This window comes from Cryptomeria japonica, chromosome 4, assembly GCF_030272615.1.
Source record: "Cryptomeria japonica chromosome 4, Sugi_1.0, whole genome shotgun sequence".
NCBI lineage: Eukaryota > Viridiplantae > Streptophyta > Pinopsida > Cupressales > Cupressaceae > Cryptomeria > Cryptomeria japonica.
In genome coordinates, this window is record NC_081408.1 from 242,642,847 (window position 1) to 242,669,545 (window position 26,699).

The following is a 26,699-nucleotide window of genomic DNA, read 5'->3' on the forward strand; positions in this document are numbered from 1 at the left end:
TTTGCATCATGCTGACCCCACAAGACATATTATAGGGCTTGATTATTGTACGCTTCTTCGTGAAGAACGTTTTATCTTTTGCTACTGTTCACAATAAAGATATGTCCTGCCTTTCTCGTGGATGTAGCCAAATTGGCGAAGCACGTAATCTGTGTAATTTTATTTTGCGCACTCTATTTTATCTGTTGTGTGTTGATATTTAATTTCACTTTTAATGTGCTCAATTTTTAACAATATTAAGTTCAAATAAGTAAAAATAATAATGATAAATCTAATTTTTTATGCATTAGATTTTCATTGGTCCAATTTGTTGCAAAGGTTCAGATATATCACATGATTCACCGATTTAAACTTGTTTAATAGAACAAGCATTTGCCGTTGTATTAGCAAAAGTAAACCAAAAATATAATTGACAAATATGATGTCCCGGTGTCTACCCTCTTCCTCTGTCTGCCTTTATTTTCACTATTTTTTTGTTTTTGCAAAATGGGTTTAGGTTTTGCGTAGGTTAGATTTTGCTCAGTCCCCCACTTGGCCTAAGTACATTTTCTAATTTCTGCAGATGACTCAGTCAGCTGACTTTCAAGGGCAAGACTTGCCAAATTTTGCTAGTCTAACAAACCTGGCAATTCCTCACAATTTTATTACTTTGATTCTCACACCTCATTTAGGTTCTTAATGTCAATCCTGCTATCTAGAGTTGTGTTGGGTTTGTGAAACGAGACAGAGAGCTTTGTAAACTGTATAAATCGCTTTCAAACTTTACGGCTGCCTCAGTACACATATTTTGAACAACAGAAACTGCAATTATGATTCAAAGAAAAAATATTAGCCAACTCACTCAAAAGTTTAAATTCCCAACTTTCTTTTTCAGTGCCATTCTCTATTGGCAAGGGCCTCTTCTAAGGGAATTCCTTATTGTCAAGCACAGCTGCTAGAATATAAAGAATATGATTGAGTTGGCAGAGTTGTGACTATCTAGATTAGGTTTGGGTTTGATTGTGTAAAATCTAAAAGCTTGAATGGTTTCAGAAGGATGTATATTCTTTGCCCATTGAAGCTCAAACTAAGCACTTCTATTTCCTTGCCTATGTAGAAAGAGATTTTTCTTGTAATCCTGATGCTCAGCCAACATAAATCATTTGTTATTTACAGTAACATAAGATGCATTTTTTCATGAAATAAAAGTAAATGAAAAATAAATAACCAGATAAAAAAGAAAACTTGCGTAAATAGGAAAGCATTCCACTTCTTAAAAGGATGAAATTATCAAGATTAATATTTATGACAACTCTTTAAATGATAACAGATTCAGAAATATGATGTAGCATAAAATCTAAATTCGTCATGCAACTTGAAATAACTTTCAAACTAGCACTGGATTGAGAAACAATCCAACGTGTTCTAAATCATGGATGAATGAAAACCAGCTTAAGTAATGGCATATTATATACACGGCAATGAACTCCATGTAAAACAAGAGAATATAGATGGTGAAGGAACACAACGAACTGGAAAATGGTGCATATTGATGTATAATTATCAGAAAGCCTAACAACCTGCTGCCTTCAAAAAATTATCAAATGGACTTGCTGCCGGAAGCCGCATTGCTTGCCATGGTTCATGTGGCAATGGTTCACGATCAAAGATCCGTGAGCTCAAAACTTTTCCCACTCCTTGATTGCCTTGTGTATCTGTTGTCAGAACCTGTATAAAATGATAAATATACAAGATAAGGAAAAGACAATTTGCATTCCTTTGCAGAGTCTCTTTTGTACAGGTCGCAGAGTTACAGAATTTCTCCTTTTTAAACTCATTAAGTGTTCTGAGTTAGAATCACAAATTGCATGTGTTTCTCCTCTGAATGTATGGCCATGGAGGTGAAGAAGCAAAAAATTTAACAAATGGAACTTTCTCTGAAAGAAAAAATATAACAGACTCACCTTTCCCTCATTCTTTTCAAAGTTCTGAGGTATGCCTGTGCTTCGTAGTTCTTCATTAACAGGAAATGTCAAAAATAAAGTATCCGGATTTGCCTCTTGGTTCATCCAGACAGAGAGTTTTCTTCGTGTGCTAGAACCAAAAGCCTCACATTGGCTAGCCATTGTACTGAAAGGAAGGGGTGATGTCGACACAGCTGCACTAGCAACCTGTCCTGCTGTTTCAAGTGCCTGACAACAGAACTATTTTTTTCAAAACTGCAAATTGTTCTCTAAATTTTGAAGAAATCCACAATATTCACACAAAGAAAAAAGAATAATGGGGAGTTCGTTAATGATTAATCTACTGGTAAAGGAAAAAAATGTGTACATACACATGTAAAACAACAATGAATTATATGCAATGTGACTATCTCAGTATGCAGCGAACAAGCTGAGCAGCTTGACAAGTCCAGATATGCTATGCCGGGGATTTCCATGATTAAATATTATTTATAGCTAACACATTCTATCATATGGACAGAAGAATTTTTTTAAATAAGATCATGATTATCGTGGCACTCTCACATTCTGGTTACAACTATGAAACTATAAACTTAAATATCTGACCAATTTAGAAGGTAAAATCTGTACTGACCCACGTCTAAGGAAGGCTAAGACTCGATGATTAGATTGAACATGGCAACAACAAATTAGCAGATTGAAATTCTTCTATAGTTATTCAATTAAAGTCTTAAGCACTTTATACACTCTGGCATTATGTATGCTAGGCGAAACTTCTCACAAATGCAATTACCTTACTGTCAATTTAACAACATTATGTTTCGAGAAAAAACTTGTTACACAAAAAGGTAAAAGGAACAAACCAGGAAACCTCTTTAAAGACAAGAAACGATTATATAACTAGATCTTAATTTACTTATCATACATTTATTTTATCAAAAAATGCATCTTTACATTACTCCAGAGAATGAAATATTCTCACAACTGTGCATTATAGTTACAAGGGAACTCTCTCACAATTTCAAAACAATAATATTCCACATTGAGACCCAATAAATTCACAAGATTGAAAGTGTATTTTTCTTCAGAGGATGAGGATTAAAAATCACAACAGTTATTTCAGAAAGAAGGCAAGGGACGGGAGTGCCTGAAAATCACAGGAAAGAACCTCAGTAACTAGAGAAGAAAAATAAGGGGAAGGCAGAACACAGCCTTAGGAGGAAAATGAAGGGTATCGGCTCAAACAGAGTTGGGGAATAGAGGACCACTCACGACATTAGAAAAATAACTGACCACTCAATATGTGCAAAATTTATGTAGAAGGAATGGCATACAGAAGTGAAACAAGTTTTTACAACAAGAACATATTTTTATTCTTACATTCTTCCGCATTGATACTGTTTTTTAAACTGGTGCTTCATTTTATTAATCAATCTAGTGTAAATTCCCTATTTGCTCTAAAAAACTTGCGTTCTGTCTCTCCTTAGAATCTAAACTAATTTAGTTAAGAAAAACAACAGAAATCTCAATGTTACTTTGGCACCCCTTCAGACCTAAGTGTATATCCCTTCTAGTCTAATCTAATTAAATCCAGCTATAGACAACTTTCCTTTATTCTTATTTCTCGAACCACAAATTATATGGATTAACAATTCCTAACTAATACCTCATGCTTTCTAAAGAAAATACCTTCATTTAGAATATTTTGAAAATACGTTAACAATAATCATCACTCACAGCATTTCTCAGATGAAAGATGAAAGTCTTTAAGTGCAAAAAATTCAAAATTAACATACCGATTCCAGCAACTGACCAACACTTATAATATTTGGTGGAGCAGAAGGAGCTGAAGCCTTTGACAGAAGACGAGGTAGATCAGTGCCAGATGTCTCACTTACGAGGTCATCATCCATTCCTGAACTTGCTGGTAAAACCTAGTCATGCCAATATTATGTTTTTAGATCCCAATTCCTCATACAGGTTAAATGATAAAAATTTGTCAGACAATTAACAACTCAAAATTCAGAACAAATTTTTTCTCTCCCAGAATTTTAGAAGCAGTTAACTTCTCTCTTACCCAAATATCCATAGTGTTTGTATTTATTACATGCTAGGAAATAAGTTTCATTCAAACCTAAACATGCACTTTATCTGTGCATGCATACCTCATCAAATGAAAGTGATTCCTTAGAAAACACTGCTTTATGACCAGACTCCAGAAGTAGCTGTGGACCAAAGGCAAATTCATCGTCTGGCGAAAATGTTTCTGATAGTTCTTTAGCTATACTTGACTTCTCCTGCTGAACGACCAAAATATAAAAACCAAAACCAAAACAACAAGGTTAATAATGGATGCAGTGGCAATTTAAAGTTAACAAAAGTTTCACCATACTGATGTGCATTCAATACTGATAACTTCCATTCTTCATAAAGTTGCATACATTTAACTTACATCAAACATTGTAGACAAACTGTGAATCAGGTTATCAATAAGAGCCTGATTGGATTCAGTTTCTAAGAGCATCAGGGCTGAAAGTGAGGCTAAAGCTGCACAATCATCGGATACTGATCCATACTCCTTGGTATCTATATTAGATTTTACAATCAGCCGGAGATCTTCTAGAAGCTCCAAGTATGGATCAACCTAGAATGAAAAAAAATTGCATCATTAGGAGAATCTCCTGATTTTATCAAAACTGTTTCAACAATATCACACCTATTTAAGAAAAGCAGAAAGTAATGCACTTAAAATGTGAAGTGCCATAAAAAGCCCTTACATAAAGATGGATCACCCTGGAAAGGTATTAAAATACATAGTACTATGATACTATCCACCAAAATGCAAAGAAAAACTCAGTATTTAAAAATATATGCTAAACCCACCCAGGTGCTTGAGCAAAAATGAAGAAATTATAACTACCGTATTCTTAAAGGAAGCGCTAAAGATGTTTTAAACTTTTATATACAAACATGTGCGACTTTTAATCAGAGAATTTTCAACTTCTTGTATATATCAATTCAATATCCCGTGTTAAAACTCACTTTTAGTGTCCTAGCTATGCTATATACAACAATTTAAATCAATTTACAAACATCACAGAATAACCAGATTGACGACTGAATTAAGTTCTGGGTTGTAATGATCTTTTCACCACAATTTGCTACATTATCACCAACTTCACTCATTATGCCATCTAAACTGTCTAAAGTCAGATATATATTGCTGCTCTTTCATCTTTACCTGGTCCTTACAAAAAAACATAATGCACCTGATTACCTTGATAACTAGCCTCCATATGCATTGCTTCTCAAGGTCAGTTTTCCACTTATGGGGTTCACATCAAACCTTGAAACTCATTAAAATTTTAATGACTATTGAACACAAACTCAAAGGAATCAAGCAAAGAATAATCAAAAAATATGTTTGATACAAACTAGGAATAAATAATTGTGTGGATGGTTATACTGAGTTCAATGTTACAAGACTCGATGACTCCCAAAGTGAGCACGCCTAATTGAGGCACAAGGACTCATGACCAAGGAACTCAACAAGTCTGATCAGACTTGCCAAGTCCCAACAAATAGACTCAACCATTATAGGGAATTAAAAAAAAATAGAAAACCTAAAAAAAATTTAAAAAAACAAAAACAAAAAAGACTTCAACATACTTAAAATAAACTGTAACACTGTAAAAGCACACATTTCATTTGCAAGCACAACAATCAGAGAAAAAAGAGTATTGGAGCCAAAATCAAATGCCATAAAAAAACCAGCAACAAACATTGAATGAATACCATTTGGGTAGGTTTGTAACATCCCTTTAGTATTGAACATAGATGGAACACTCGCAAAGTACTCGGCGAGTTTCAAAAACTCACCGAGTTTTTGAGCTCTGCAAGTTTTTATGACTTCAACTCGCAGCAAAAACTCGCCGACTTTTTGCAAAAAACTCGCCAAGTAATCGCCAAGTTTTTTGCAAAAACTAGGCGAGTTTCTTTAAAAAGCTTGGCTAGACTAAAAAAAGAGGCTCAAACATGTCAAAAAATTATCAATTTTTGTTTTTTCAAGTCAGTTTCATTCTCTTCATCAGAATATACACATGAAATACAACATTTAAGTATAAGTGGCATTTAAATATGTCTTTTTCCTTTCTCATACTTTATAACACCCACTGCCCCTTGACCCCAACTTGGGGGCGCTGCCCCCAAACCCCCGTCGAAAAATATAGGGGGAAGCTGCACTGATGGAAGTAGGGAAAATTTAACCTCCGAGTCTGATTAGGCTCCATATAACAACATAATTAGCATTGAAGAAATCTTGGTATTATACATTTTAGAGTTGAAAGTTTGAAACTATGAGTATGAATGATGAAATTTCAAATATTGCGCGTTTGTAGATCTCCACCAAGATCTAGACCTATCTCTCTACCCCTCTTTTTCTTACCCTCAGACAACGGCGAGGGGTGCTACTTTCAACCTAATTTTAATTTGCAGATGCTTGGTGGCAAAGTTTGGGTGGAAATACCCCAAATCTCAAAAAATTTGCCCTCAGAATCTTATGTCAACCTTGTAGTTCATCCGGTTGTGGGCACAATTAGAGCTTGTTTGAAGCCATCGACACGAAGAAGAGGAGCAAGCTAGCTCAAAAACACCTCAATGACCTTGTCTTTGTTCAATATAATCTTCGATTGCGCGTTAAGGAAGGTAGAGGAAGTAGCAGGTCATCCACTTGACTTGGATGATATAGATCCTTACAGTGATTGGACATCACAGGAGCAGCCTCCATTGTTTTTTGAGGATGACAACACTGATTTGGAGAGGCAAGCTATGGAGGAGGAGGAGGGTGGATTTGGTTTCATGCTGGATGACATTGAGGAGGAAGAGGATGAGGATGAGGAGTCATTGCCAATGCCACAAGCAAGTGAAAACATAGCTTCATCCAGGATGGAGGATGACCCAACCATACCGAGTGAGGAGGCACAATCACGCCCACTACAGACTTCTAGGACTAGACCCTCTAGTTTTACCTCTCCTCAAGTTTTAGCTAGAGCTGGGAAGAGGAAGTTGTAATTGTAATTTGCAATGATGTATTTACTTTTGGTTTTACAAAAACTATTTACTATTTGGCTTCCAGCCATCAGCATTCCTCATGAGGATGCGATTTTGTAGACACTTTGCATTTAAATATATCTAGAATCAGCTTGTTTCTTTTGTGTTATCATTTATTGACTCATTGGATACATCTTCTCATTAAATTTTGCAAAAAAAATGCATTTTTTATTAAAATTAAGCGTGTTTTTATGTTGCCGAGTTTTTCCCGAGTTTTTTTCTCAAGGGCTTGGCGAGTCGAGCCGAGTCGCGAGTAGTCCAACTATGGTATTGAATACCATTTTCTTTCATTTTAGACGTATAGAACAAAGAACAAACCTTAACTATTTTTTATTTCCTTTTATGAACAAACCCTTATTCTTTATGTTATTTTGTTCTATTTGATAGCTCACACTAACTCATTTTTTATTTTTGCTGATTTTTTAATCTTAATTTAATTGGAAACTGTAAATGTTCATTTATTTTCTAATTACTTTTTATTGTAATGTTCTTTTACACTTATAAATTGTTCCAATGTTGGCCCCAATTAGAGAAAAATCTTGTTGGAAACATACCATCCCTCGATCAAAGAAAGGGGAGATAATTTTACACATTGTAAGACAAAAATGTTTGAGGGAGGCATCGACTGATTGAAATGTCACCTCGCAAATACAATGCTGAAATGCTAAAGCATGCACAAAAGCGCCACTTTAAGTTGTGTGAGATAAAAAGCCAATTAGAGACCTTTGAGAAACTGAATGAACTAAAAAAGAGACAAAGAGAAGAGATGGCAATCATTCATATAGATTTGGTTCCTCTATTTCTTACATCTTTGAGTAGTGGTAGTGGTAATGGTAGCATTAGCATTAGTCTTAGAACTACTGGATCTAAATTAGATTAATATATTGTACCACACACTACTTGAAGTTCTCAACCATTACATGACAGCATGGGTTGGAATAAGAAAAAACATGATGTACCAAAAAGTGCAATTGGAGACTAATGATTTTATTAGACCATTCCAATTCAAGTAGCTAGGTAATTAATTATTTTGTTTTCTTTAAAGTATATTGTTTGATTTATTTCTCTTGAATTTAAGAGCTTTACAAATTAAACACTAAATTTTATAGTACTTACTTTCTTTGTGTTAGGTCTTCTTATTGGCAAAATACAGTAGATGCTATTACTATTTGTGGGGTAGAATTCAAAGCCCCTAATGACAAGAAGACAGAAGGCCCCTATTTTACTCAAAAGGTGGTCGATGTGAATGCTACAATTAATAAACAATGTGACATATGGAGGAGGTGTTGGACCATCATAAACAATGGTTGAATGGATAGAAAAAATAGAAAATTATTGAATTTCCTTGTTTCCTCCTCAAGTGATTGTACTTCCTAAATATATTGAATTAATGATTAATAATTTTAATTTCTACCTTACTAACATTAGCATTTCAAATTTTACTGTTTCTTTCTCAAGTGGCACAATTTTCTAAAATTTATTGATGTTTCAAGAAACACCAAAAATGCAAAATTCCTTTTAAGGTTTTGGTGAGAGTCTTGGCCAAGCTGCATGAAAAAAAAGTGGAGAAAATAGTTAACAAAAATTGTATCAAATTATGTTGTTGCAAGTAGACTTCTCATGGATAAGCACACATCCTTATTCTGGACTTCTTGTGATGTTCATTGCCTTGACCTCATATTGGAGGATCTTGGCAAAGTCCCATGGAACAAAGCATGTGTGGAGCATGGTAAAAACATTTGCAAATACATATAGAACATGCTTGAGTCACCAACCTTATAAAGATATACATGAACAAAAAGGAGTTGGCTCATCACAAAATAACCTGTTTTGCAACAAACTTATCAAATTACAATCTTTGCTCTAATCAAAGCTTGCTTTGAGGCACATGTTTGTTAACAAGGAGACCAGTACAATTGTTGGCGTGGTTTATTGATTTTTCAAGTAACATATCTATGCCTCTCGACAAAAGATATCAAAGAGGTAAATTTATATTTTCATTATATTTTTAATTTTTATTTATATTTCTATTCTTTTGTTTATTTTTTGTAACACTTATTTATGTGAATATTTAACAATAGTTGCAATCGATAGACTTTAATTGTTCTCCTTTGAGTTGCTGATGGGGAGAAGTTTACAATGGATTATATATGAGGGCATAGATAGGCCAAGGGGGGCATTACATCCATTTATGTTGGGGTTGTGGATATCTATTCTCCCATATTGGGCATCTTCGATCAATAATGCAACCTTTAGCTTCACAAGCCCTTACATGCAACTACCTATTTCTTAAATCTGGCATTCCAATTCCACCCAAATGTTAAAGTTGATGAGGTTTTGGGTGGACTCTACACAATCATAAAACTAATCGTACCTAATCCTCGCCTTGAAGTATAAATAATCTTTGAGATTGGCATCTAGGGACTTGCATAAAGGAACCTCTTTCTTTGCACAACACATATGCAAGCCAACTCAAACAACATTGTAACTAGACAATGTCTATTAAAGGCATAATTCAAATTTAAAAATTTAAATCTATTTTTTTGCATTAACGTTTTAACTTAAAATTGGAAAATGGGATTGAGTTTTTCCTTCTCATTTCAAATGCATGGTGGGAAAGGTTTCATGCTTAGGTGTCGAATCTTTCGATGATTGCACTTCATACCTTGAGCCAATGGTGCAACTCTTTAGGATGGTAGCACAATTGAAATGTATTTCAGCACATACACTCCAAGAAGAGCAACAAGTTGTTGGTACACAAGTTAGATGATCTTGTTTATGTTCATTACAACCTTGGTCTCCTCCATCACAAACAAATATTGACCCCAAACTTATCCCCTGTCACTCTAAAGAAATTCAATCCACTATCAAATTGAATCACTAAAGTTGACAATCTTGTCTTTAGCAAGGAAAACCTCGCATAGGTTAATCAAGAAGATCTAGAGGCAAAAGTAGCAGCACCATAGCAAGGAGGATAGAGGACAAATAGACCCTTTGAATGTTGGTGTCATTGACACACAAGTAAATATGCTGACTACATCATCATCAAAGACCTATCTTAGACACCCACATGTAAAGACCCAAACTTTTTCCCACCAAAAATTTGCACTTTTCCCCACAATCTAATGGAAGGGCATTTTGTCAAAAAATTATGTTCACCACCCTATATAATTTTTCTGATTTGCAGATTTAAATGGTGTATGTTTTATGGCTTTATAGTGCAATGTCATCACATTCACATTTGAAAACAAATCTAATATTTATTTACCAAACAGGAGATACATGCACAACAATAATCTCATTCAATACACTGCTGATGTATAATAGATAATAGACATTAATACATATAAATTCCTAACCTCATTATTAGCAATGTGCATTCCCTAGAGAAGCTCGTAATAGCAATCACATCACCAAATTAACATTGAGTGAACAACACCTTGCATTTGGTCTACACCTAAGATATTATAGCCTCCAATACTCACACAAAGGTCAACATTCGTTGTCGAAGTCTTCGCATCAGTCCACCACAATTCTCACACCTCATTCATGCTTCAAACACCCAACTCCAGAATCATCAACCCTCGAATTTCCCATACTCAGCTCTAGAATCATTAACCCTTGCATTTCTCACACTGACCTGCTAGTATTTGGTGGCTAGCAATAGACCCTCCAAACGCCACTATAGAGCTTCCACAAAGTCATCAGACAGCTCCCTTGGTCTCACACCTACCTATTCAACAATGACAGCCAACGAGAACCCTCAATTGCCCCAAAATCAATTTCCCAACCACCACATCCAACAAATTGGAAGCTTAGCGACTAGACATGAAGACTATTGATATTTCACTTAGATGATATCTCACATCCACACCAACTATCTTTTCCTTTCCTAATTCAAAAAGTTCTCTTACTTGCCAGACTTCACAAATTGTTCAAATGTTGTATCCAAGTGTGAAAGATGTGTAGTTCCACCACCAAAACTGATTTCCCTTACGGTTTTTCTTCAAGTGTTTTGCTCCACAAGAAGCTCCAAAACTCCACAATAGAGAAAAATAGCAAGCATACCAAATGAGCTCCTAAATCTCCTTTTTATATTTTCCTTATAACATTTTCAAAGGCCTTTTCAACTTCCTCCTTAAAAAAATTCATCAAATCACAATATTCAAGGACTTTTAATATTTCCTTTCAATTTTCACTTGAGTCACGTCATTAAATTAATTGAAGTTATCTATAAAATTAACTGAATTGGACAGCTTTAATTAATTAATCTAATTTATTCCCTAATATCGCAAAATTAGCCTATGGGGATTAAATAGGCTAAACAATCATTTCTGGCAACTCCTCAAAAGGGGACATTACAAATCTCCCTTCCTAAAATTGCTTGTCCTCAAGCAATCGAAATCCGAATGCTGCAACGTTTGTCCACCTTCCTGTTGTGACGTTTTCACACATCGCCCCATTGCAAATGGGGACCCTTGCTTTTTTGCTTTCTAGGGTTTGTTTTCTAGGTCTTTTAGGGTTTTGTTAGCTGGCCTTTGCATTTTGAGTGCTGTCGGGGAGATCAATAGGATAGCAGGTCCTGCTGGAGTGAAGTCCTGATCCTGAAATTTGGCTAAGTCTGGAATGTCCTTATCCTGAATTTGACTAAGTCTGGAAACTGAAAAACCTCAAAAAACTAGATTTTGCAATATAACTCCTGGAGGTCTGAAACCACTCTCAAACATCCTGAAAGTATATATGGAATATAACTTAAAGTATAAGTTCTTATACTTAAATGTTATATTCCATAAAAATTATCCTGATAGAGAGTTCAAAAAGTCAAATTTCACTCCTGTCCTTCATTGAGGATCCAAAGTGAATTTCGCTCCTATCCCTCTCCAAGGCTCCAAGGCGAAGAGCTCCTGTCCCTCACCAAGGGTCCAGGGCGAAAAGGCTTATTTGAGTCATTCCTGACCTTGTTTGGTCAAATTGGAACATCAAAGGCATGGTGAAGGACGAAATGAGCATGATAGAGCATCCAGACTTGACAATGAAATGATGAAGTTTTTTGCCTAGAAGGTCAAATTCGCTCCTGTCCCTCACTGAAGGACCAGAGCGCTTTTCTTTATATGCACAATTTTAGACCTTTTTTGGACATTAACTTTTATTCATAGCATGAAGTAAGGTGAAATCTTCCCTAGCAAAGGAATTTCGAGATGAAAAGTGAAAAGATTTGGCCTAGAGGGCAAAATTCGCTCCTGTCCCTCACTGAACAACCGGAGCTTGATTTTCAAATTTGCACTGTTCTTGCAGGATTAGGACAATTTTATGATTGGAAGAGATCAAGGAGGGCATGTTTTGTCCATTGAATATAATTTAAGCAGTCTACAAAGGAGTAAATCAACCCAAATGACAAAAAGTGCTCCCGTCCCTCACTGAAGGACCGTGCCACTTTTTCAAGTTTCTCCTATTTGTTTGATATTTTATGGCAAAACTTGACTTGGATGGAAGGACGAAGGATGTTTTATGCCTTGGACGCAATTGAGAGATTTAAAGAACAAAAGGGTACGCCAAGATGTTAAAAGTGCTCCCGTCCCTCACTAAAGGACCATCCCACTTTTCCAAAAGTGCTCCCGTCCCTCACTGAAGGACCGTCCCTCTTTTCTAAAAATACAAATTTCTTGCAAAGGCAAGGCAAGTTGCGTGATTGAAATGAATGAAAGAGGGCAAGATTCATCCATTGAAGATAATTTGGAAGACTAGCAAAGGACGAATTGGCTTAAAAATGAAAAAGTGCTCCCGTCCCTCACTGAAGGACCGGAGCTTGAATTCCAAATTTGCATTATCCTTGCAAGATTTAAGTGATTTCGCAATTTGACGAGGCCAAGGGAAGTGTGTTCTGCCCGTTGAATATAACTTGAATAGGCCACAAAGGAGAGAATCAACCCAAATTGCACTAGGCGCTCCTGTCCCTCTCCAAGGGACCAGAGCGATTTTCTCACAAGACAAACTTCGAGCAAAGGCAAAGCAAGTTTTATGTTTGAAATGAATGAAAAGGGGCGTGATTGGTACAATGAAGATAATTTCGAAGGCTAGCAAAATACAAGTAAGCTCATAGTTGCAAAATCGCTCCTGTCCCTCTCCAAGGGACCAGAGCAAAATCTTCAAAATACCTAAGTGCCTAACATTTTGAAATGCTATTTCTTGTTGCCAGGACTCAAGATGAAGTGGGGAGTGATGTTCTACATCTAGAAAGTAATTCGAGGTTGATATGATCAAGGGTTTGTACCAAGAACTAAAAGGCGCTCTTGTCCTTCACTCAAGGACCAAGGCGATTTTCATAAAAACAATCATTCCCTTCCAAAACCACGTCAAGGCAAGATTATACAAGATGGGAAATGCCTTTCAAAGGACGATGAACAAGGAATTGACCCCAAAAATCAACAATCCTAGGCTCAAATACAAAAATCGTTCTTGTCCTTCACTGGAGGACCAGGGCGAAAATCTTTGGAAAGCCCATTTTGTCTTGAGAAAGCGAGTTGAACATGCATAGAACGAACAATGAAGATCATTGCTTACCCCCAAACTTGAATTGGCGATTTAGAAGATAAAGATCAAGGACAAAAGTAGAAAATCGCTCCTGTCCCTCTCCAAGGGACCAGGGCGAAAATGTTCTAAGGTACGCCCCTTCCAAAGATCACATGAATTGAACTTAAAGTTCCAGATAAAACGCCATTTTGAACGTCAAGGATGAAGTTTCAAACATAAAAAAATGAAGGATGGAGGACAAAAATGCAGGAGCGCTCCTGTCCCTCTCCAAGGGACCAAAGCGAAGTTATCAAAATTCATTATTTTTTGCCTTATTTTAGCAAATCGCACTAGAAGCCAAGTTCGCCAAAAAACTTCAAAATATTTTTAAAAATTCTAATTAAATTGGCATTTAATGAAAATTGCATAGCATTTAATAATTAATTTTGAGCCTTGGAAAATCGTTTTTTTTAATTAATTGAGGCATTTCGAAATTAATTATTATTAATTTAAAATTTAAAAGAAGAGCGCTTGAGGTATCATTTTTTATTGCTTAATTAAGTCGGCCTCTTCCTTTTTAGTTTTATTTATTTTTTTTGGCCTATTTTCATCAAGTCGGCCTATGGGGAGGTGAAATGGTGAGCGCTCTATATATTTGGGGTGTGTTTTTCATTATTCAAATCATTCACTCATTGTTTCAAGTGCGATTTGGAGAAGCAAGGAAGGAGGTGCGAAATCTAGCTTGTGTGGAGCGAATTTCTACCAAATGTGGACTAAGGAAGGCGAAACTCATCTTGAAGGCTATTGGGGAGGCGTATTTCTTGCTAGTTTGGAGGATAATTTCCAGATTTTTGAAGACATTTGAAGGCGAATTTCCAGATTTTTGAAGAGGAAGGTGGAGTTCTTTTCCAAGCTAAAGGAGGTGCATTTTATCCAAGGGAGAGCTTTGATCTACACTTTGCCTAGCAAAATTCATCTATTTTTACATCATTTCTTAGAGTTTAAAACTCAAGAGGAGGTATGGCGAAATCATCTTGACACCCTTATTCAAGGTTTGATTTTTTAGACATTTTTGGAGAAATCTAAGTATTACATGGTTAATTAGGAAATGATAACTCAAGATTTATCATGAGGTTTCCTAAATTAAAATCTTGAATCTTCCTTTTAAAGTTTAATTTTTAGATTTCAAGATATATTACTAATTTTGAAATGTTGTGTAGGTATCAAGATGGCGACTCCAAAGCCCGGAGGATCTACAAGTCGGCAGGTTCTCATCAAGGACGATCAAGCAAGGACAAGGACGACCTTCTTCGATCCAGCCTAGCATCGACAAGGGCGACCTCCTCCAACCTAGCATCGACAAGGACGGCCTTCTTTGGACTAACGTCATCAAGGGCGACTTCTCCAATCCAGTATTCCAAGGCGAGGTACATCAATCATCCTGCACATCAAGGACACAAGAAGTTAGAACAAGGGTTCGTTGAAGAAGCAGATGGTACCAGATGAATTAATTAAAGCTAGCTTCTCAACAACATCAAGTTGAATATCTACCAAGTTACAAGTGTCAGACGAGGTGGCATCCTAGTCATCACTTCTCCAATCAGTGTGGTCCACCTCAGCATTTCCAGATTCAATGTACCTAACTCATGGAAGGTGGCACAAACTCCGATGTACCTACCCCAGCTATCCATTGGTTGAATTTTTTAGAGAGGACATGTGTCCAAGCAATACAATTTTATCATTGGTCAAGCATTAAATGTTATGTAATGGTTGTAACAAACCCTAATTAGGGTTTTCATTGTTGAATCTTGGCCATTGATCTCGAATTGATCTAAGCCATCGAATTGTATTGAGGGCACTATATAAGCCCTGGCATTTCATTTTGCAATAGAGTTAGGAATAGTTGGAAGCAGTTAGAAGATAGAGAGAGAATAGCAATTAGAGTAGAGTAGAGAGAGAAGGCAAAGATTGTTGCCAAGATGTTGTTGTAAAAGACTTGTAACTTCATTGAAGAAATGGTGAAATTTATGGGTCGATTCGACAATTTGCATGGTCTTTATACTTCTCATGTTTAATTTCATGTTATTAGATGAGTGGAAGAAATGTGCTTGATTGATGGTGGAATTCGTATATCCATACTACTAGCAGTTTGTTGATTGCAGACTTGCCTTGTGTAGTCAACTGGAATCATTCAGCTTAAGCTTAACTTCAATTGTCGCTTCTTCATTGATATGCATCAACCTGATGGTGTCTATGCCTGCAGTGATGATTTGAACATCATAAAGCTTCCCTTCGAAGATCGCACTAACCTTGTGGAGATGTTCCTGTGATGTCAAAACAAGACTTAGTTAGAATTTCATCAAAGATCATTCATTGTTCTTACATTCTTAGTGTTAGAATTAGATCCTTTCCTCGCCCTCATCTTTTTTCCTTTTTTCAAGTCAAAGCTAGTAAAATCTTGTGTTCCAGCAAATATTCAAAGCAGATCAGACATTCAATCACCAAATGTAAGTCCCCTTGTGATTCCAGCAAATCACATCATACCACAGAGATCTTATCCACACGTAGAGACCCTACATCGAAGAACCTTGGAGTCATCCTGATTGATCCTTTTTCGCGACATCTTCAGCAATCAGAGGCTTTACTCAAGAGAGGATAAGGTACCCTTGGGTATTTTATTCTGTGTTTGATTGTGTACAAAATACACGTCAACACTTCCCAAGTAGCATCCTCTAAGGGCAAGTGCTTTCATTTGATAAGATAGTCCTTAATTACTCTACTCTTCAGCTTTCTCTCTAACATCCTAAATAACATTAGGAGCCAAAACCAATCTACCCTACTCAATAGTGGAAGCTCTAACAACGAAGTGATATGGTGCTCAAGTGACCTTTTGAGTTAAGAAACGTGATACACATTGTGAATTTTACTATATTCAAGCAGCTCTAACTAGTAAACTACTTCACCAACCCTCTATGCAATCCTACAAAGGCCACAAAAGCGACGTTGTGCCTTCTCAACACCACTCTTCTTCAAGAAAAATTGTTTGTAAAGCTATAGGCACAAGAAGAATAAGTCACCCACCTCAAAACTTCTCTCAACTTTGTTCCTATCTGCATAAATATTTTGCTAATTTTAGGCATTGTGAAGATTATCCTTAAATGACTTAAGGATGTCTTGACTCTCCTAAATTCAATCCTTGCTTTAGGAGCTCTATTGTCCCCAAATGCCAAATCTACAAAAGATGTAGCATTGTATCCATACAACACTCAAAACGTAGTCATCCCAATCGACATATGATAGGTGGTATTGTAGCAATGCTCACCCACCTAAACCGAGCCATCAACTACCACACAACATAATTGTGTAAATACCCTCTAATGGGACTTCTCTCCTAGACTTAACTATGTATTTGCAGCTGAGCCAATAGATTAATTATAGAGTTAACATAATTTGAAACATATAATGTGATCCAAAATAGAAATAAATAATAATGCATACCATGCATGTGATAATTTATAATTCATCTATAGGAAATATCTAGCATGATAAATTGAATAACTCAACTGCATAACCCAATCATATTATCACCAAATTCATATATTATATTTTCAATATCTTTTATCATCAAAGTTTTCCAATACTTATCTTAATCTTGAGCACCTAGAATAGTCATTCTCACTCTAAGAAGATTCTAGTGCACATCTAGGAGGAACAAAGCACACTATGTTGCTCTACGCAAGTGTTGGTTCAATTGAAACAGTACTCAACACAAGTGCCACTACCCAAGCCCTGGCTAGGATGGCCCAAGTGCACACCGTACCCCAAGTTGGACACAAACTATGTGGCCCATTCTCCAAGTATCTATAGCCCACCAAGCCACCTTCTTCTTCCTTAAGTGATCTCCATGCCCCCTTTCAAGTCTCAAATAAATGACTTATATAACCTTTTGAAGGGTGGTTTCCAAACCATCACACCCTTTCAAAAAGGTCACCTTTAATTATCCTTTAAAAAATATTATTATTTCTCTTTTAAGAGATATTTCCATAAACGAACTTTATTAATATTTCTATAAACCAAAGGATTATGATATCCTTTTGTTTAATCTCCCTTTTTAATTCTAAAAAGGTTATTTCATAACTTTATCTTCTCTTGGAAAAAAAGTCACATAACAATCTTCATCCAACCATCTATTTGGAGGTGCTAACTAGTGCTTAGGGTCAACATTGTGCCATCCATAGTTGGACTACTCACGACTCGGCTCGACTCGCCAAGCCCCAGGGAAAAAAACTCGGGAAAAACTTGGCAAAAAACTCATCAACTTAAAAACACGCTTAAATTTAATAAAAAAATGCATTTTCTTTTCAAAATTTAATGAGAAGGTGCATCCAATGAGTCAATAAATGATAACACAAAAGAAACAAGCTGATTCTAGATATATTTAAATGCAAAGTGTCTACAAAACGCATCCTCATGAGGAATACTGATGGCTGGAAGCCTAGAAGCAAAATAGTAAATAGTTTTTGTAAAACCAAGAGTAAATACATCATTACAAATTACAATTACAACTTCCTATTCCTAGCTCTACCAAAAACTAGGGGAGAGGTAGAACTAGAGGGTCTAGTCCTAGAAGTCTACAGTGTGCGTGACTGTGCCTCCTCGCTAGGTATGGTTGGTTCATCCTCCATTCTGGATGAAGCTATGCCTCCACCTGCTTGTGGGCATTGGCAATGACTCCTCATCCTCATCCTCATCCTCTTCCTCCTCAATGTCATCTAGCGTGAAACCAAATCCACCCCCCTCCTACTCCATAGCCCACCTCTTCAAATCAGTAATGTCATCCTCGGAAAACAATGGAGGTTGCTCCTGTGATGTCTAATCACTGTAAGGATCTATATCATCCAAGTCAAGTGGACCACTTGCTACTTCCTCTACCTTCCTTATGCACAATCGAAGATTATATTGCACAAAGACAAGGTCATTGAGGCGTTTTTGAGCTAACTTGCTCCTCTTCTTCGTGTCAGTGGCTTCAAACAAGCTCTAATTGAGCTGACAACTCGATGAACTACAAGGTTGACATAAGATTTTGAGGGCAAATTTTTTGAGAATTGGGGTATTTCCACCCCAACTTTGCCACCAAGCATATGCAAATTGAAATTAGGTTGAGAGTAGCACCCCTCGCCGGGGTCTAAGGGTGAGAAAAAGAGGGGTAGAGAGATAGGTCTAGATCTTGGGGGAGAGAGGAGAGAGTGAGTTGGAGTGTGGTAGAGAGGAGGATAGAGGAAGAGTGATAGGGAGATAGATAGGTATAAAATTTGAGGCAGATAAAGTGGGTGAGATAGAGAGAGCGAGAGAATGTTGATAGGAGCATAATGATTACTAAAATTTGACTGTCTAAAAATTAAAAGATCTAAAACCTAGAATTTGCATTATAACTCCCAGAGATCTTAAACCACACTCAAACATCCTACCAATAAATACATGAAACAAAACTTAAAGTATTGCTTTCTTATACTTAAATGTTATATTTCATGTATATATTCTGATGAAGAGAATGAAACTGACCTGAAAAAACAAAAATTGATAATTTTTTGACATGTTTGAGCCTCTTTTTTTAGTCTACCCAAGTTTTTTATAGAAACTCGCCGAGTTTTTGGAAAAAATTCGGCAATTACTCGACGATATTTTGTTGTGAGTTAAAGTGGTCAAAACTCGTAGAGCTCAAAAACTTGGCGAGTTTTTGCTGCGAGTTGAAGTGGTAAAAACTCACAAAGCTCAAAAGCTCGGCGAGTTTTTAAAACTCATAGAGTACTCTGCGAGTGTTCCATCTATGGTGCCAACCATCCCAAATAGCTCCTACCAAAAGATGCTAAGAAACCTACTATCCCAATCGGTGACAATGTCCTTTGGTAACCAATGGAGTTGAAACACTTCTTTGAAAAACAACTCTGCAACTTGAGGTGCCTTATGCATGGATGATATGGCAAAGAAATGTGCATATTTGGTCAACTTGTCAACTACCATGTAGATGCAATCTCTACCTTGCACACTAAGAAGACATGTAATATAGTCCATGGATATACTTTCCCACTTCTACTCTAGAATAGACCTGCTGGGAAAGTATGCTTTGACTTGTTCTTTTGAAATCATGCATTCAATAACATGCCGCAATTCATCATCCTTGAGACCCTTCCATGACAATCTCTCTTTGATTAGCGATAGGTTTTGAAATAACTTGGATGTCTCGCAAAGGAATGTTATGAATGGCACCCAAAATTTTCTCCTTCAATTTCAACTCAAGCACCAAGTAGATCATGTCTTTGTAGTAGACAACATCATCTACCAACCTAGACCTGTCATAGCGAATCTTGCCATCCATCAACTCACATGCAAATTATTTTTGGAATACACAACTAAAAGATGAGCCTTATAATCAGCTGAAATCTCTATTAAGGACTAGATAGTTGGTTTCCTAGAGAAGAATTTGCATCAGTATTCCTCTTTCCCTTCACATATTTTATGTCAAAGACATAAGGCTGAGTTTTATAAACCTACTTTTCTTGCTACTCGTTCAAATCTTTCTACTCCAAGAATTATTTTGAACTCTTATGATGTGTTCTAACAACAAATTTTCCACCCACTAAATACTACCTAAATTTTGCCAACACATGCATGATGGCAAGCATCTTCTTATCGTAGATGTAATACAACCTCTCTACATCATGGAGCTTCATGCTCTAATAGGCAATGGGGTGCCTATTTCTCATAAGAAATACTCTGATTCCCTCACCTAGAACATCACACTCCAAAACAAAAGGTTGAAAGAAAACGGATAATTCCAAAATAAGGCAAGTGCTTGTTATCTCCTTGAGTCTATCAAATGTGCACTAAGCTTCCTCCATCCTCTTGAAGGCTCCTTTCTTAGTGAAATTTGTAAGAGGTGTACCAAGGTAAGAAAACCCCTTCACAAACCTACTGTAGTAATTGCACAGAGCAAAGAATCCCCTCAATTCTATCAATGTCCTCGACAATGGGCCAATCCAAAATAGCATATATCTTCTCCTAATGAACCTTGACACCATCTACACTGCTCAAATGCCCCAAGTATCTTTGTCAATCCAAACTGACATTTGGAAGCTTTGGCAAACAAGGACTGTATCTCCATGATGCCCAACACCTCATCAAGGTGCCTAAGGTGAAGTCTTGTTATAAATGAGAATACCATCAAAGAATGCCAAAAGAAACTTTTGCAACTATTTAATGAAAATGTGGTTTATGCAAGACTGGATGGTAGTAGAGCATTGGTCAAGCCAAAAGGCATGACCAGAGACTCATAGTACCCATAATAAAATGCATGCTCCCTAACTCTGATCTATTCATATCCCAAATGGAGATCAATCTTTGAAAACTACAATATACCATCACCATGTAGCTCATTGTAATGACCACCCCTGATTTTTTGAAATATGTGCTTGCAAATTTGTAAACAATGTGAAATGGTTTGCTAATTGCTTGCCTTCAAATTTCATTCAAAATGAAGAACATACATAGAAAATAGTGTGTTGCTAATAAGATAGAAGCAAAGTGCATTTAATCAACTAGTTCACCAGTTTTTTTCAATCTCATTCAATAAACTGAAATCAGATTCAATACAAGTGCAGACCTAGAAATGGATTCTCTGGAATTTGCTTTAGCTTACATTAATAAGTTCCTTGGCATTAAGCATTGCATCTATGAAACATTTCATCATTAAAATACCTCTTATTGAAAGCCAAATCAATAAATCTTAGATCTGATATAGAGGCAGATATGGAACAATTACCAACAAGAACTAAGCAAAGTCTTCATGTGACTAAAATATAGTTCCAGTTGTCTGCTATGATGCCAATATCACCTTCTCAACTTGCAATCAGGCCTATAAAACCACTCAGAAATGAACAGCAGCAAGAAATAATTCTGCTATAATTGTCAACAACTCAGAGCACCTGCAAGACTCTCTGCTGTAGCAATTTGCTGCACTTTTCCTTGGACAGCTAGCTTCATAAAACCTCCAAACTCTATCTAATCAGCACCAAATACCTCCAAACTCACATGACCTCTTCACCCACACTAAATGCCACAAATAGTAGAATTTCAAACCTCCAAATAATACAGATTTAAACCCAAACTGAACTTTCAACCCCTCAATAGTTATGAGTTGAAATATGAAGAACAATAACTCTGAAAAAGCATACTAGCACTCAAGAAAATCACCAAAACTCTACCAATCACAAAAAGCACTTCAAAAATATACCACACGAAAATCTGCGAACCCACTTCAAAAAACTCAAATCTTCATTCCAACTTCACCAAAATGATAGAAATCAAGAACTCTGTGAATACCAATGTGACCCTGAAGTAGAATCACTCCTTCTGGCTAGGGTGGACCGCTCACCACCAAAACCAGTAATCAAAGATGAGGGATTTCATCCTCAACGAGCAGAAAATAAACCCTGGAAACAATCCAGCAACGTCCTATTATGTTGTCAAAAGAAAGATGTCCAAAGGCAAGCCGAAAAGGTGATTATATAGGAGAGGGAAGGAAATTAGGGCAACCAAATTTGAAATTACTTTTCCCTCCAAGAAACCACATGCCCATTCATGAGACTTTTTAATTTATTTTTAATTTCATATGCCTCGCTTCCTAGGCATCCACTTTTGGAGGCTAAGATTTAGCCTTTGAAAAAGATAAATTTAGTAATTCATGGCATCCGATTAAGACATAAAAGGCCCCCCTTTTAAAACGATGGTGTGCAAGTGGGCCAAGGGGTACAAGTCACTTAAGTCATAAAGTGACAATATATGAGACTTGGGTGATTAACATCAAAATATATTTCATTGAACATAATAAAACTTCACCCAATGTCCAAATATGAAATATTACATTGCTGGAGAAACAAAGGCTGGTCCAACTGCTAAAAATAGACACTTACTAAAAATAGCAAGTGTGTCCAAACACCAAATTGACCCAAACTAAGATACACTAAGATTCACTATAAATAGTAAGTGCTAAAAATGGCCTTGCTAAAAATGGTCTCGAAGAAGTTGTCTGAAATCACTCCAGAAAGTCTCGTTCATCTCCATTACTTTGTTTGAACACACTAATAGCATCAAAATACCCCTATAATCTCACTGACACCAACCCAGAAAGCCAACACCAAATACACTACAAGAGAACCAAAAAATGTGGAACTACACTCATCAAGAAGTTCATTGATCCTAGGAATAGGTTGTCTATTTTTTATGGTCTTTTTGTCAAGTGCATGATAATAAATGCACATCCGCATAGTCCCATCCTTCTTCACCAAAACAATTGAAGAAGCAAAGGGACTCAAGCTATTCCTGATGTGTCCCATTTCCAGCAACTTCGTAATTGTTTTCTCTATCACCTTTTTAAATCTCTTTAAATATCAATAAGGAGTGGTAATAATGGGCTTAGAGCCCTCCTCTAGATCAATCACATGCTCAAAAACCATTTCTAATGGTCTCCCTAGATGAAAAAAACCATATTGTGTTTGCTTAGAATGGATTGGATATCCATATGATACTATCCGAAGGGGTTTCGAAAGAAATCAAACATTGGGCCACCCAAGCAACTTAAACATGTTTGAATATATTCTCCATCTGCGTAGCTATCACAGTCCTGGGAGATGCACTCGACATACCTTTTAAGACCACTTTTTTTCCATTAACTTTGAATTTCAATTCCATGGTCTAGAATATTTCCCTAATGAGTGCAACCATTGAACACCTAATATAGCATTGGTATCTCCAATGTCTACTTGCAGAAGTCATTTGTGAGGGTATAGTTACCTAAGACAATGCTCAACTGAGGAAACCATGTAGTACAAGTCATGATGAAGTAACCTACTATCACCACATTGAAGCTCTCAAAATCCTCTACCTATAGGCCCCTCTTGGCCACCAAGGTTGCATCAATGAAGTTGTGGGTTGCCTCACTGTCTACTAATACTATAACTTGATGCACCTACAAGACTCCTCCTACCCTGAAAGAATTGTATCGAGTACCAAAAAGAGTAGCAATGTTCCCTCATTTCACCTCCTTTGGTGAATGCTCATCCGCCTCTACTGGCTCTCCATTTGAGTCATCCCACTCACTATCATTAGCTCCTTATAACCTCACATCCTCAACATTTGAAACCACCATTATGTAATGAACCTTCCCTTTCCCAAAACACCTATGGCTAGGCTCCCACAACTCTTTGCAAGCAAACCACATCTTTTACATGTGTGGCTCATTTCTAGCCTCATCATCCAAGTTGTTCCTCTTTAGCCAATCTGTCAGGAAGGGCTTCTTATCTTTCTTTGGAGGAAATGGTTTGGGCTGGAATTTGTTTTTAGGAGCTGAACTCTAAATGTTACGAGCCCTCTTGATGGCATCTTGGAAAGTAAATGGATCAAATACTTTGATCCAACCACGAAGAGGTTCTGCAAATCCCTCTATAAACAGAACAATCAACCTGTGCTCAGAGACATCTATGACCATGACTAAGAATTTTTGGAACTCTCATATGTAAGAGTCAACACCCCACTTGTCTCAGCTGAGCTAACTCTCTAGCATGTAATTCAATGTCCTTGTCAAAACAATCAATCAACCTCTGAGTAAAATCAGCATATGATGTGACACTAACATGACCCAAAATGACCAACCCATGGTACTACCGCCAATGAGCCTCAACATCCAGATGAAGTGTGGCATATTTGATGGCCTCTGACTTTAGTTTGTGAATTAGCTTGGAGTGTGTATCTAATTTCAACAACCATGAACATACAATGCATCTACTAGAACCATCATAGCTAGAAATGGTCAACTTGCCTACCATACGCAGCAAATCCTAACTAGACAGGTGTCCTTTTTCTCCTCTTGGTCTTTTTTTGTACTTGGTCTTTTTTTGTACTTGGCCTTGCGAAAATCAGCTAAGGAGATAGCCGCATGAAATTTGTCCCCTAAGGTTTGATATTCCCTTAGACCTCCACCACCTTCCTACTAACCCACTTGATCTCTTGGTAATGCCTCTAAGAATTCAAGTATTAAAGGTCTCAGAATAATTCTGTTGGCTGTCCTGGAGTTGTTCACCAAAATATTCAAGTTACTCCCTTACCCATGATTGTCATTGTTTTCATTATTGCCATTGTTGCCATTCTTCCTATGATCAACCTGACTTCTGTTATTTGTTGTTTGCATCATTTGGGTCACTAGCTGAACTATTTGCTGCTGTCCTCTAACTAAATCATTTAAAATCTCCATGGTACTAGGATTCTGTTACCATACTTCCTTCTTCCTCTGAATCTGAACTAAGAACCCCTCTCTACCCTTCCCCGGTAAGTTATAAATTATGTATCGTCTGAATTCATGTATCAATTTCAGATTACTTGTCTCATAACCCTCCATGCTGGCAAAATCACTTGCTCTGATACCACTGTAAAGACGCGGACTACTTTTCCCACCAAAAAATTGCATTTTTCCACACAGCCTAATGGAAGAGCATTTTGTCAAACAATTTATATTCACAGCCCTGTGTAATTTTTCTGATTCGAATATTTAACCAATGCATGTTATGGGTTTATAGTGGAATGCCATTACATTCATATTTGAAAACAAATCTTATATTTAGTAACCAAACAAGACATACTTCGACAACAATAATCTCATTCAATACACTGCTGAAGGATAACAGATTATAGAGATTAATACATGTAAATTCCTAACCTCAATATTAGCAATATTCATTCCCTAGAGAAGCTAGTAACAGCCATTACATCAGCAAATTGAATTTGAATGAACAGCACCTTGTATTTGGTCTGCACCTGAGATATAATGGCCTCCAATCCTCACGCCAAGGTCAACATTGGCTGTCGACCTCTTCACAACAGTCCATCACAATGCTCACGCCTTATTCATGCCTTTAACCTAGGATAGTGTTTATCCTTAGTATAATATTGCACCTATTTATTACATTAACTCACCTCCTTGTTGCGAGTTGCTAAAAATACTCTTACCTCTTAGCCACATCATCTTCTTGAATCATGGATCTATAAGTTCTATATATTTTGAAATTTACTCACAGTACTGATCCTCTATAATATTGGATATAGAAATTCTTTATTCATTTCCTAGTTTTGTGATTTTCTCATGTTCCATAGGGAGTGGGGTGGTTGCGCCCTACTATTCTAATAATTAGGGCCCCCGCATCTAGCCTAATAACTTGAAGGGGAAGAGAGGACCGAATAATTGATGGAACAGCCTCTCTGTCCCCATACACCATGTTGTCTCATGCAGTTTGTTCTTTCTCTCCCAACCGAATCGCCTTAGCTGCCTGGCAATAATAGGCTGGGGGGATGGCACTTCAGCACGCAAGCATAAACAGCTCCTTCAAAGAATAAGTCCATTATTCGAGGGAGGAGGATCAACCGTGAACCCAACTTTCTCCAAAGGTCCATCCGTCAGGGGCCGCGGGCCAAGTACTGATTCTGGCATCAGCAGAGTCATATTGGATACAGCGAAGTAGACCATGACTGCTAGCATTCGGTATTCGTCCTATATGTCTATTGGTTTAGCCTTGGTTTCTCACCCAAGCCATTCCTCCATTTGGGTGGAATGGTGGAACGCTAAGACCAGCTTGGGGGGGAGGGAGAGATAGCTATTTCCTGGCCCTACGATTAGCAGATTATGGACTTGGAGGTACTATAGGATCCGACACATTCTCCAGCCCTTCACCCCTACTTACAATAATAAGAAGGGAATAGATGTGGGACTTTATCCTATTGGCCAAGCGGAGAAATGGGAAAAGCAATAATAGAATGTGAGGGGGCCCACCCAACTATAGCCAGCCACCCACTTTATGCAAAATTCTAACGTAACAGTGGAGTCCTACTCAATGGTACAATCTCTACTCAAGATAAGGTTGAAGGCATAATAAAATTCATTATCTCTAATGCACAATATCATACATCAGTACAACTTCGTATAAATTTCAACATCTTTTACTCATTTTTTAATGTTGAATTGCAACTTATTTTATTATTACTTTATCATCCATCCTCCAGCCATTCGTAAATTTCAGTAAAACATTTGCCGTC

The 26,699-nt window shown here is 36.9% G+C and overlaps 1 protein-coding gene across 1 annotated transcript in view; it reads right to left on the reverse strand.

The window, feature by feature from the left end:
* Positions 1-1,224: 1,224 nt before the first annotated feature.
* The window catches only part of LOC131065516 (protein SEMI-ROLLED LEAF 2), a 198,064-nt gene continuing 172,589 nt past the window's right edge, over positions 1,225-26,699 (reverse strand). Inside the window, exons 16-20 of the mRNA XM_058000022.2 lie at positions 4,396-4,587; positions 4,109-4,243; positions 3,740-3,877; positions 1,944-2,171; positions 1,225-1,707 (exon numbers count right to left, since the gene is read on the reverse strand). Coding sequence (XP_057856005.2) covers positions 1,552-1,707; positions 1,944-2,171; positions 3,740-3,877; positions 4,109-4,243; positions 4,396-4,587 — 849 coding nt within the window. The 3' untranslated portion in view covers positions 1,225-1,551. The remainder of the gene's footprint in view (positions 1,708-1,943; positions 2,172-3,739; positions 3,878-4,108; positions 4,244-4,395; positions 4,588-26,699) is intronic.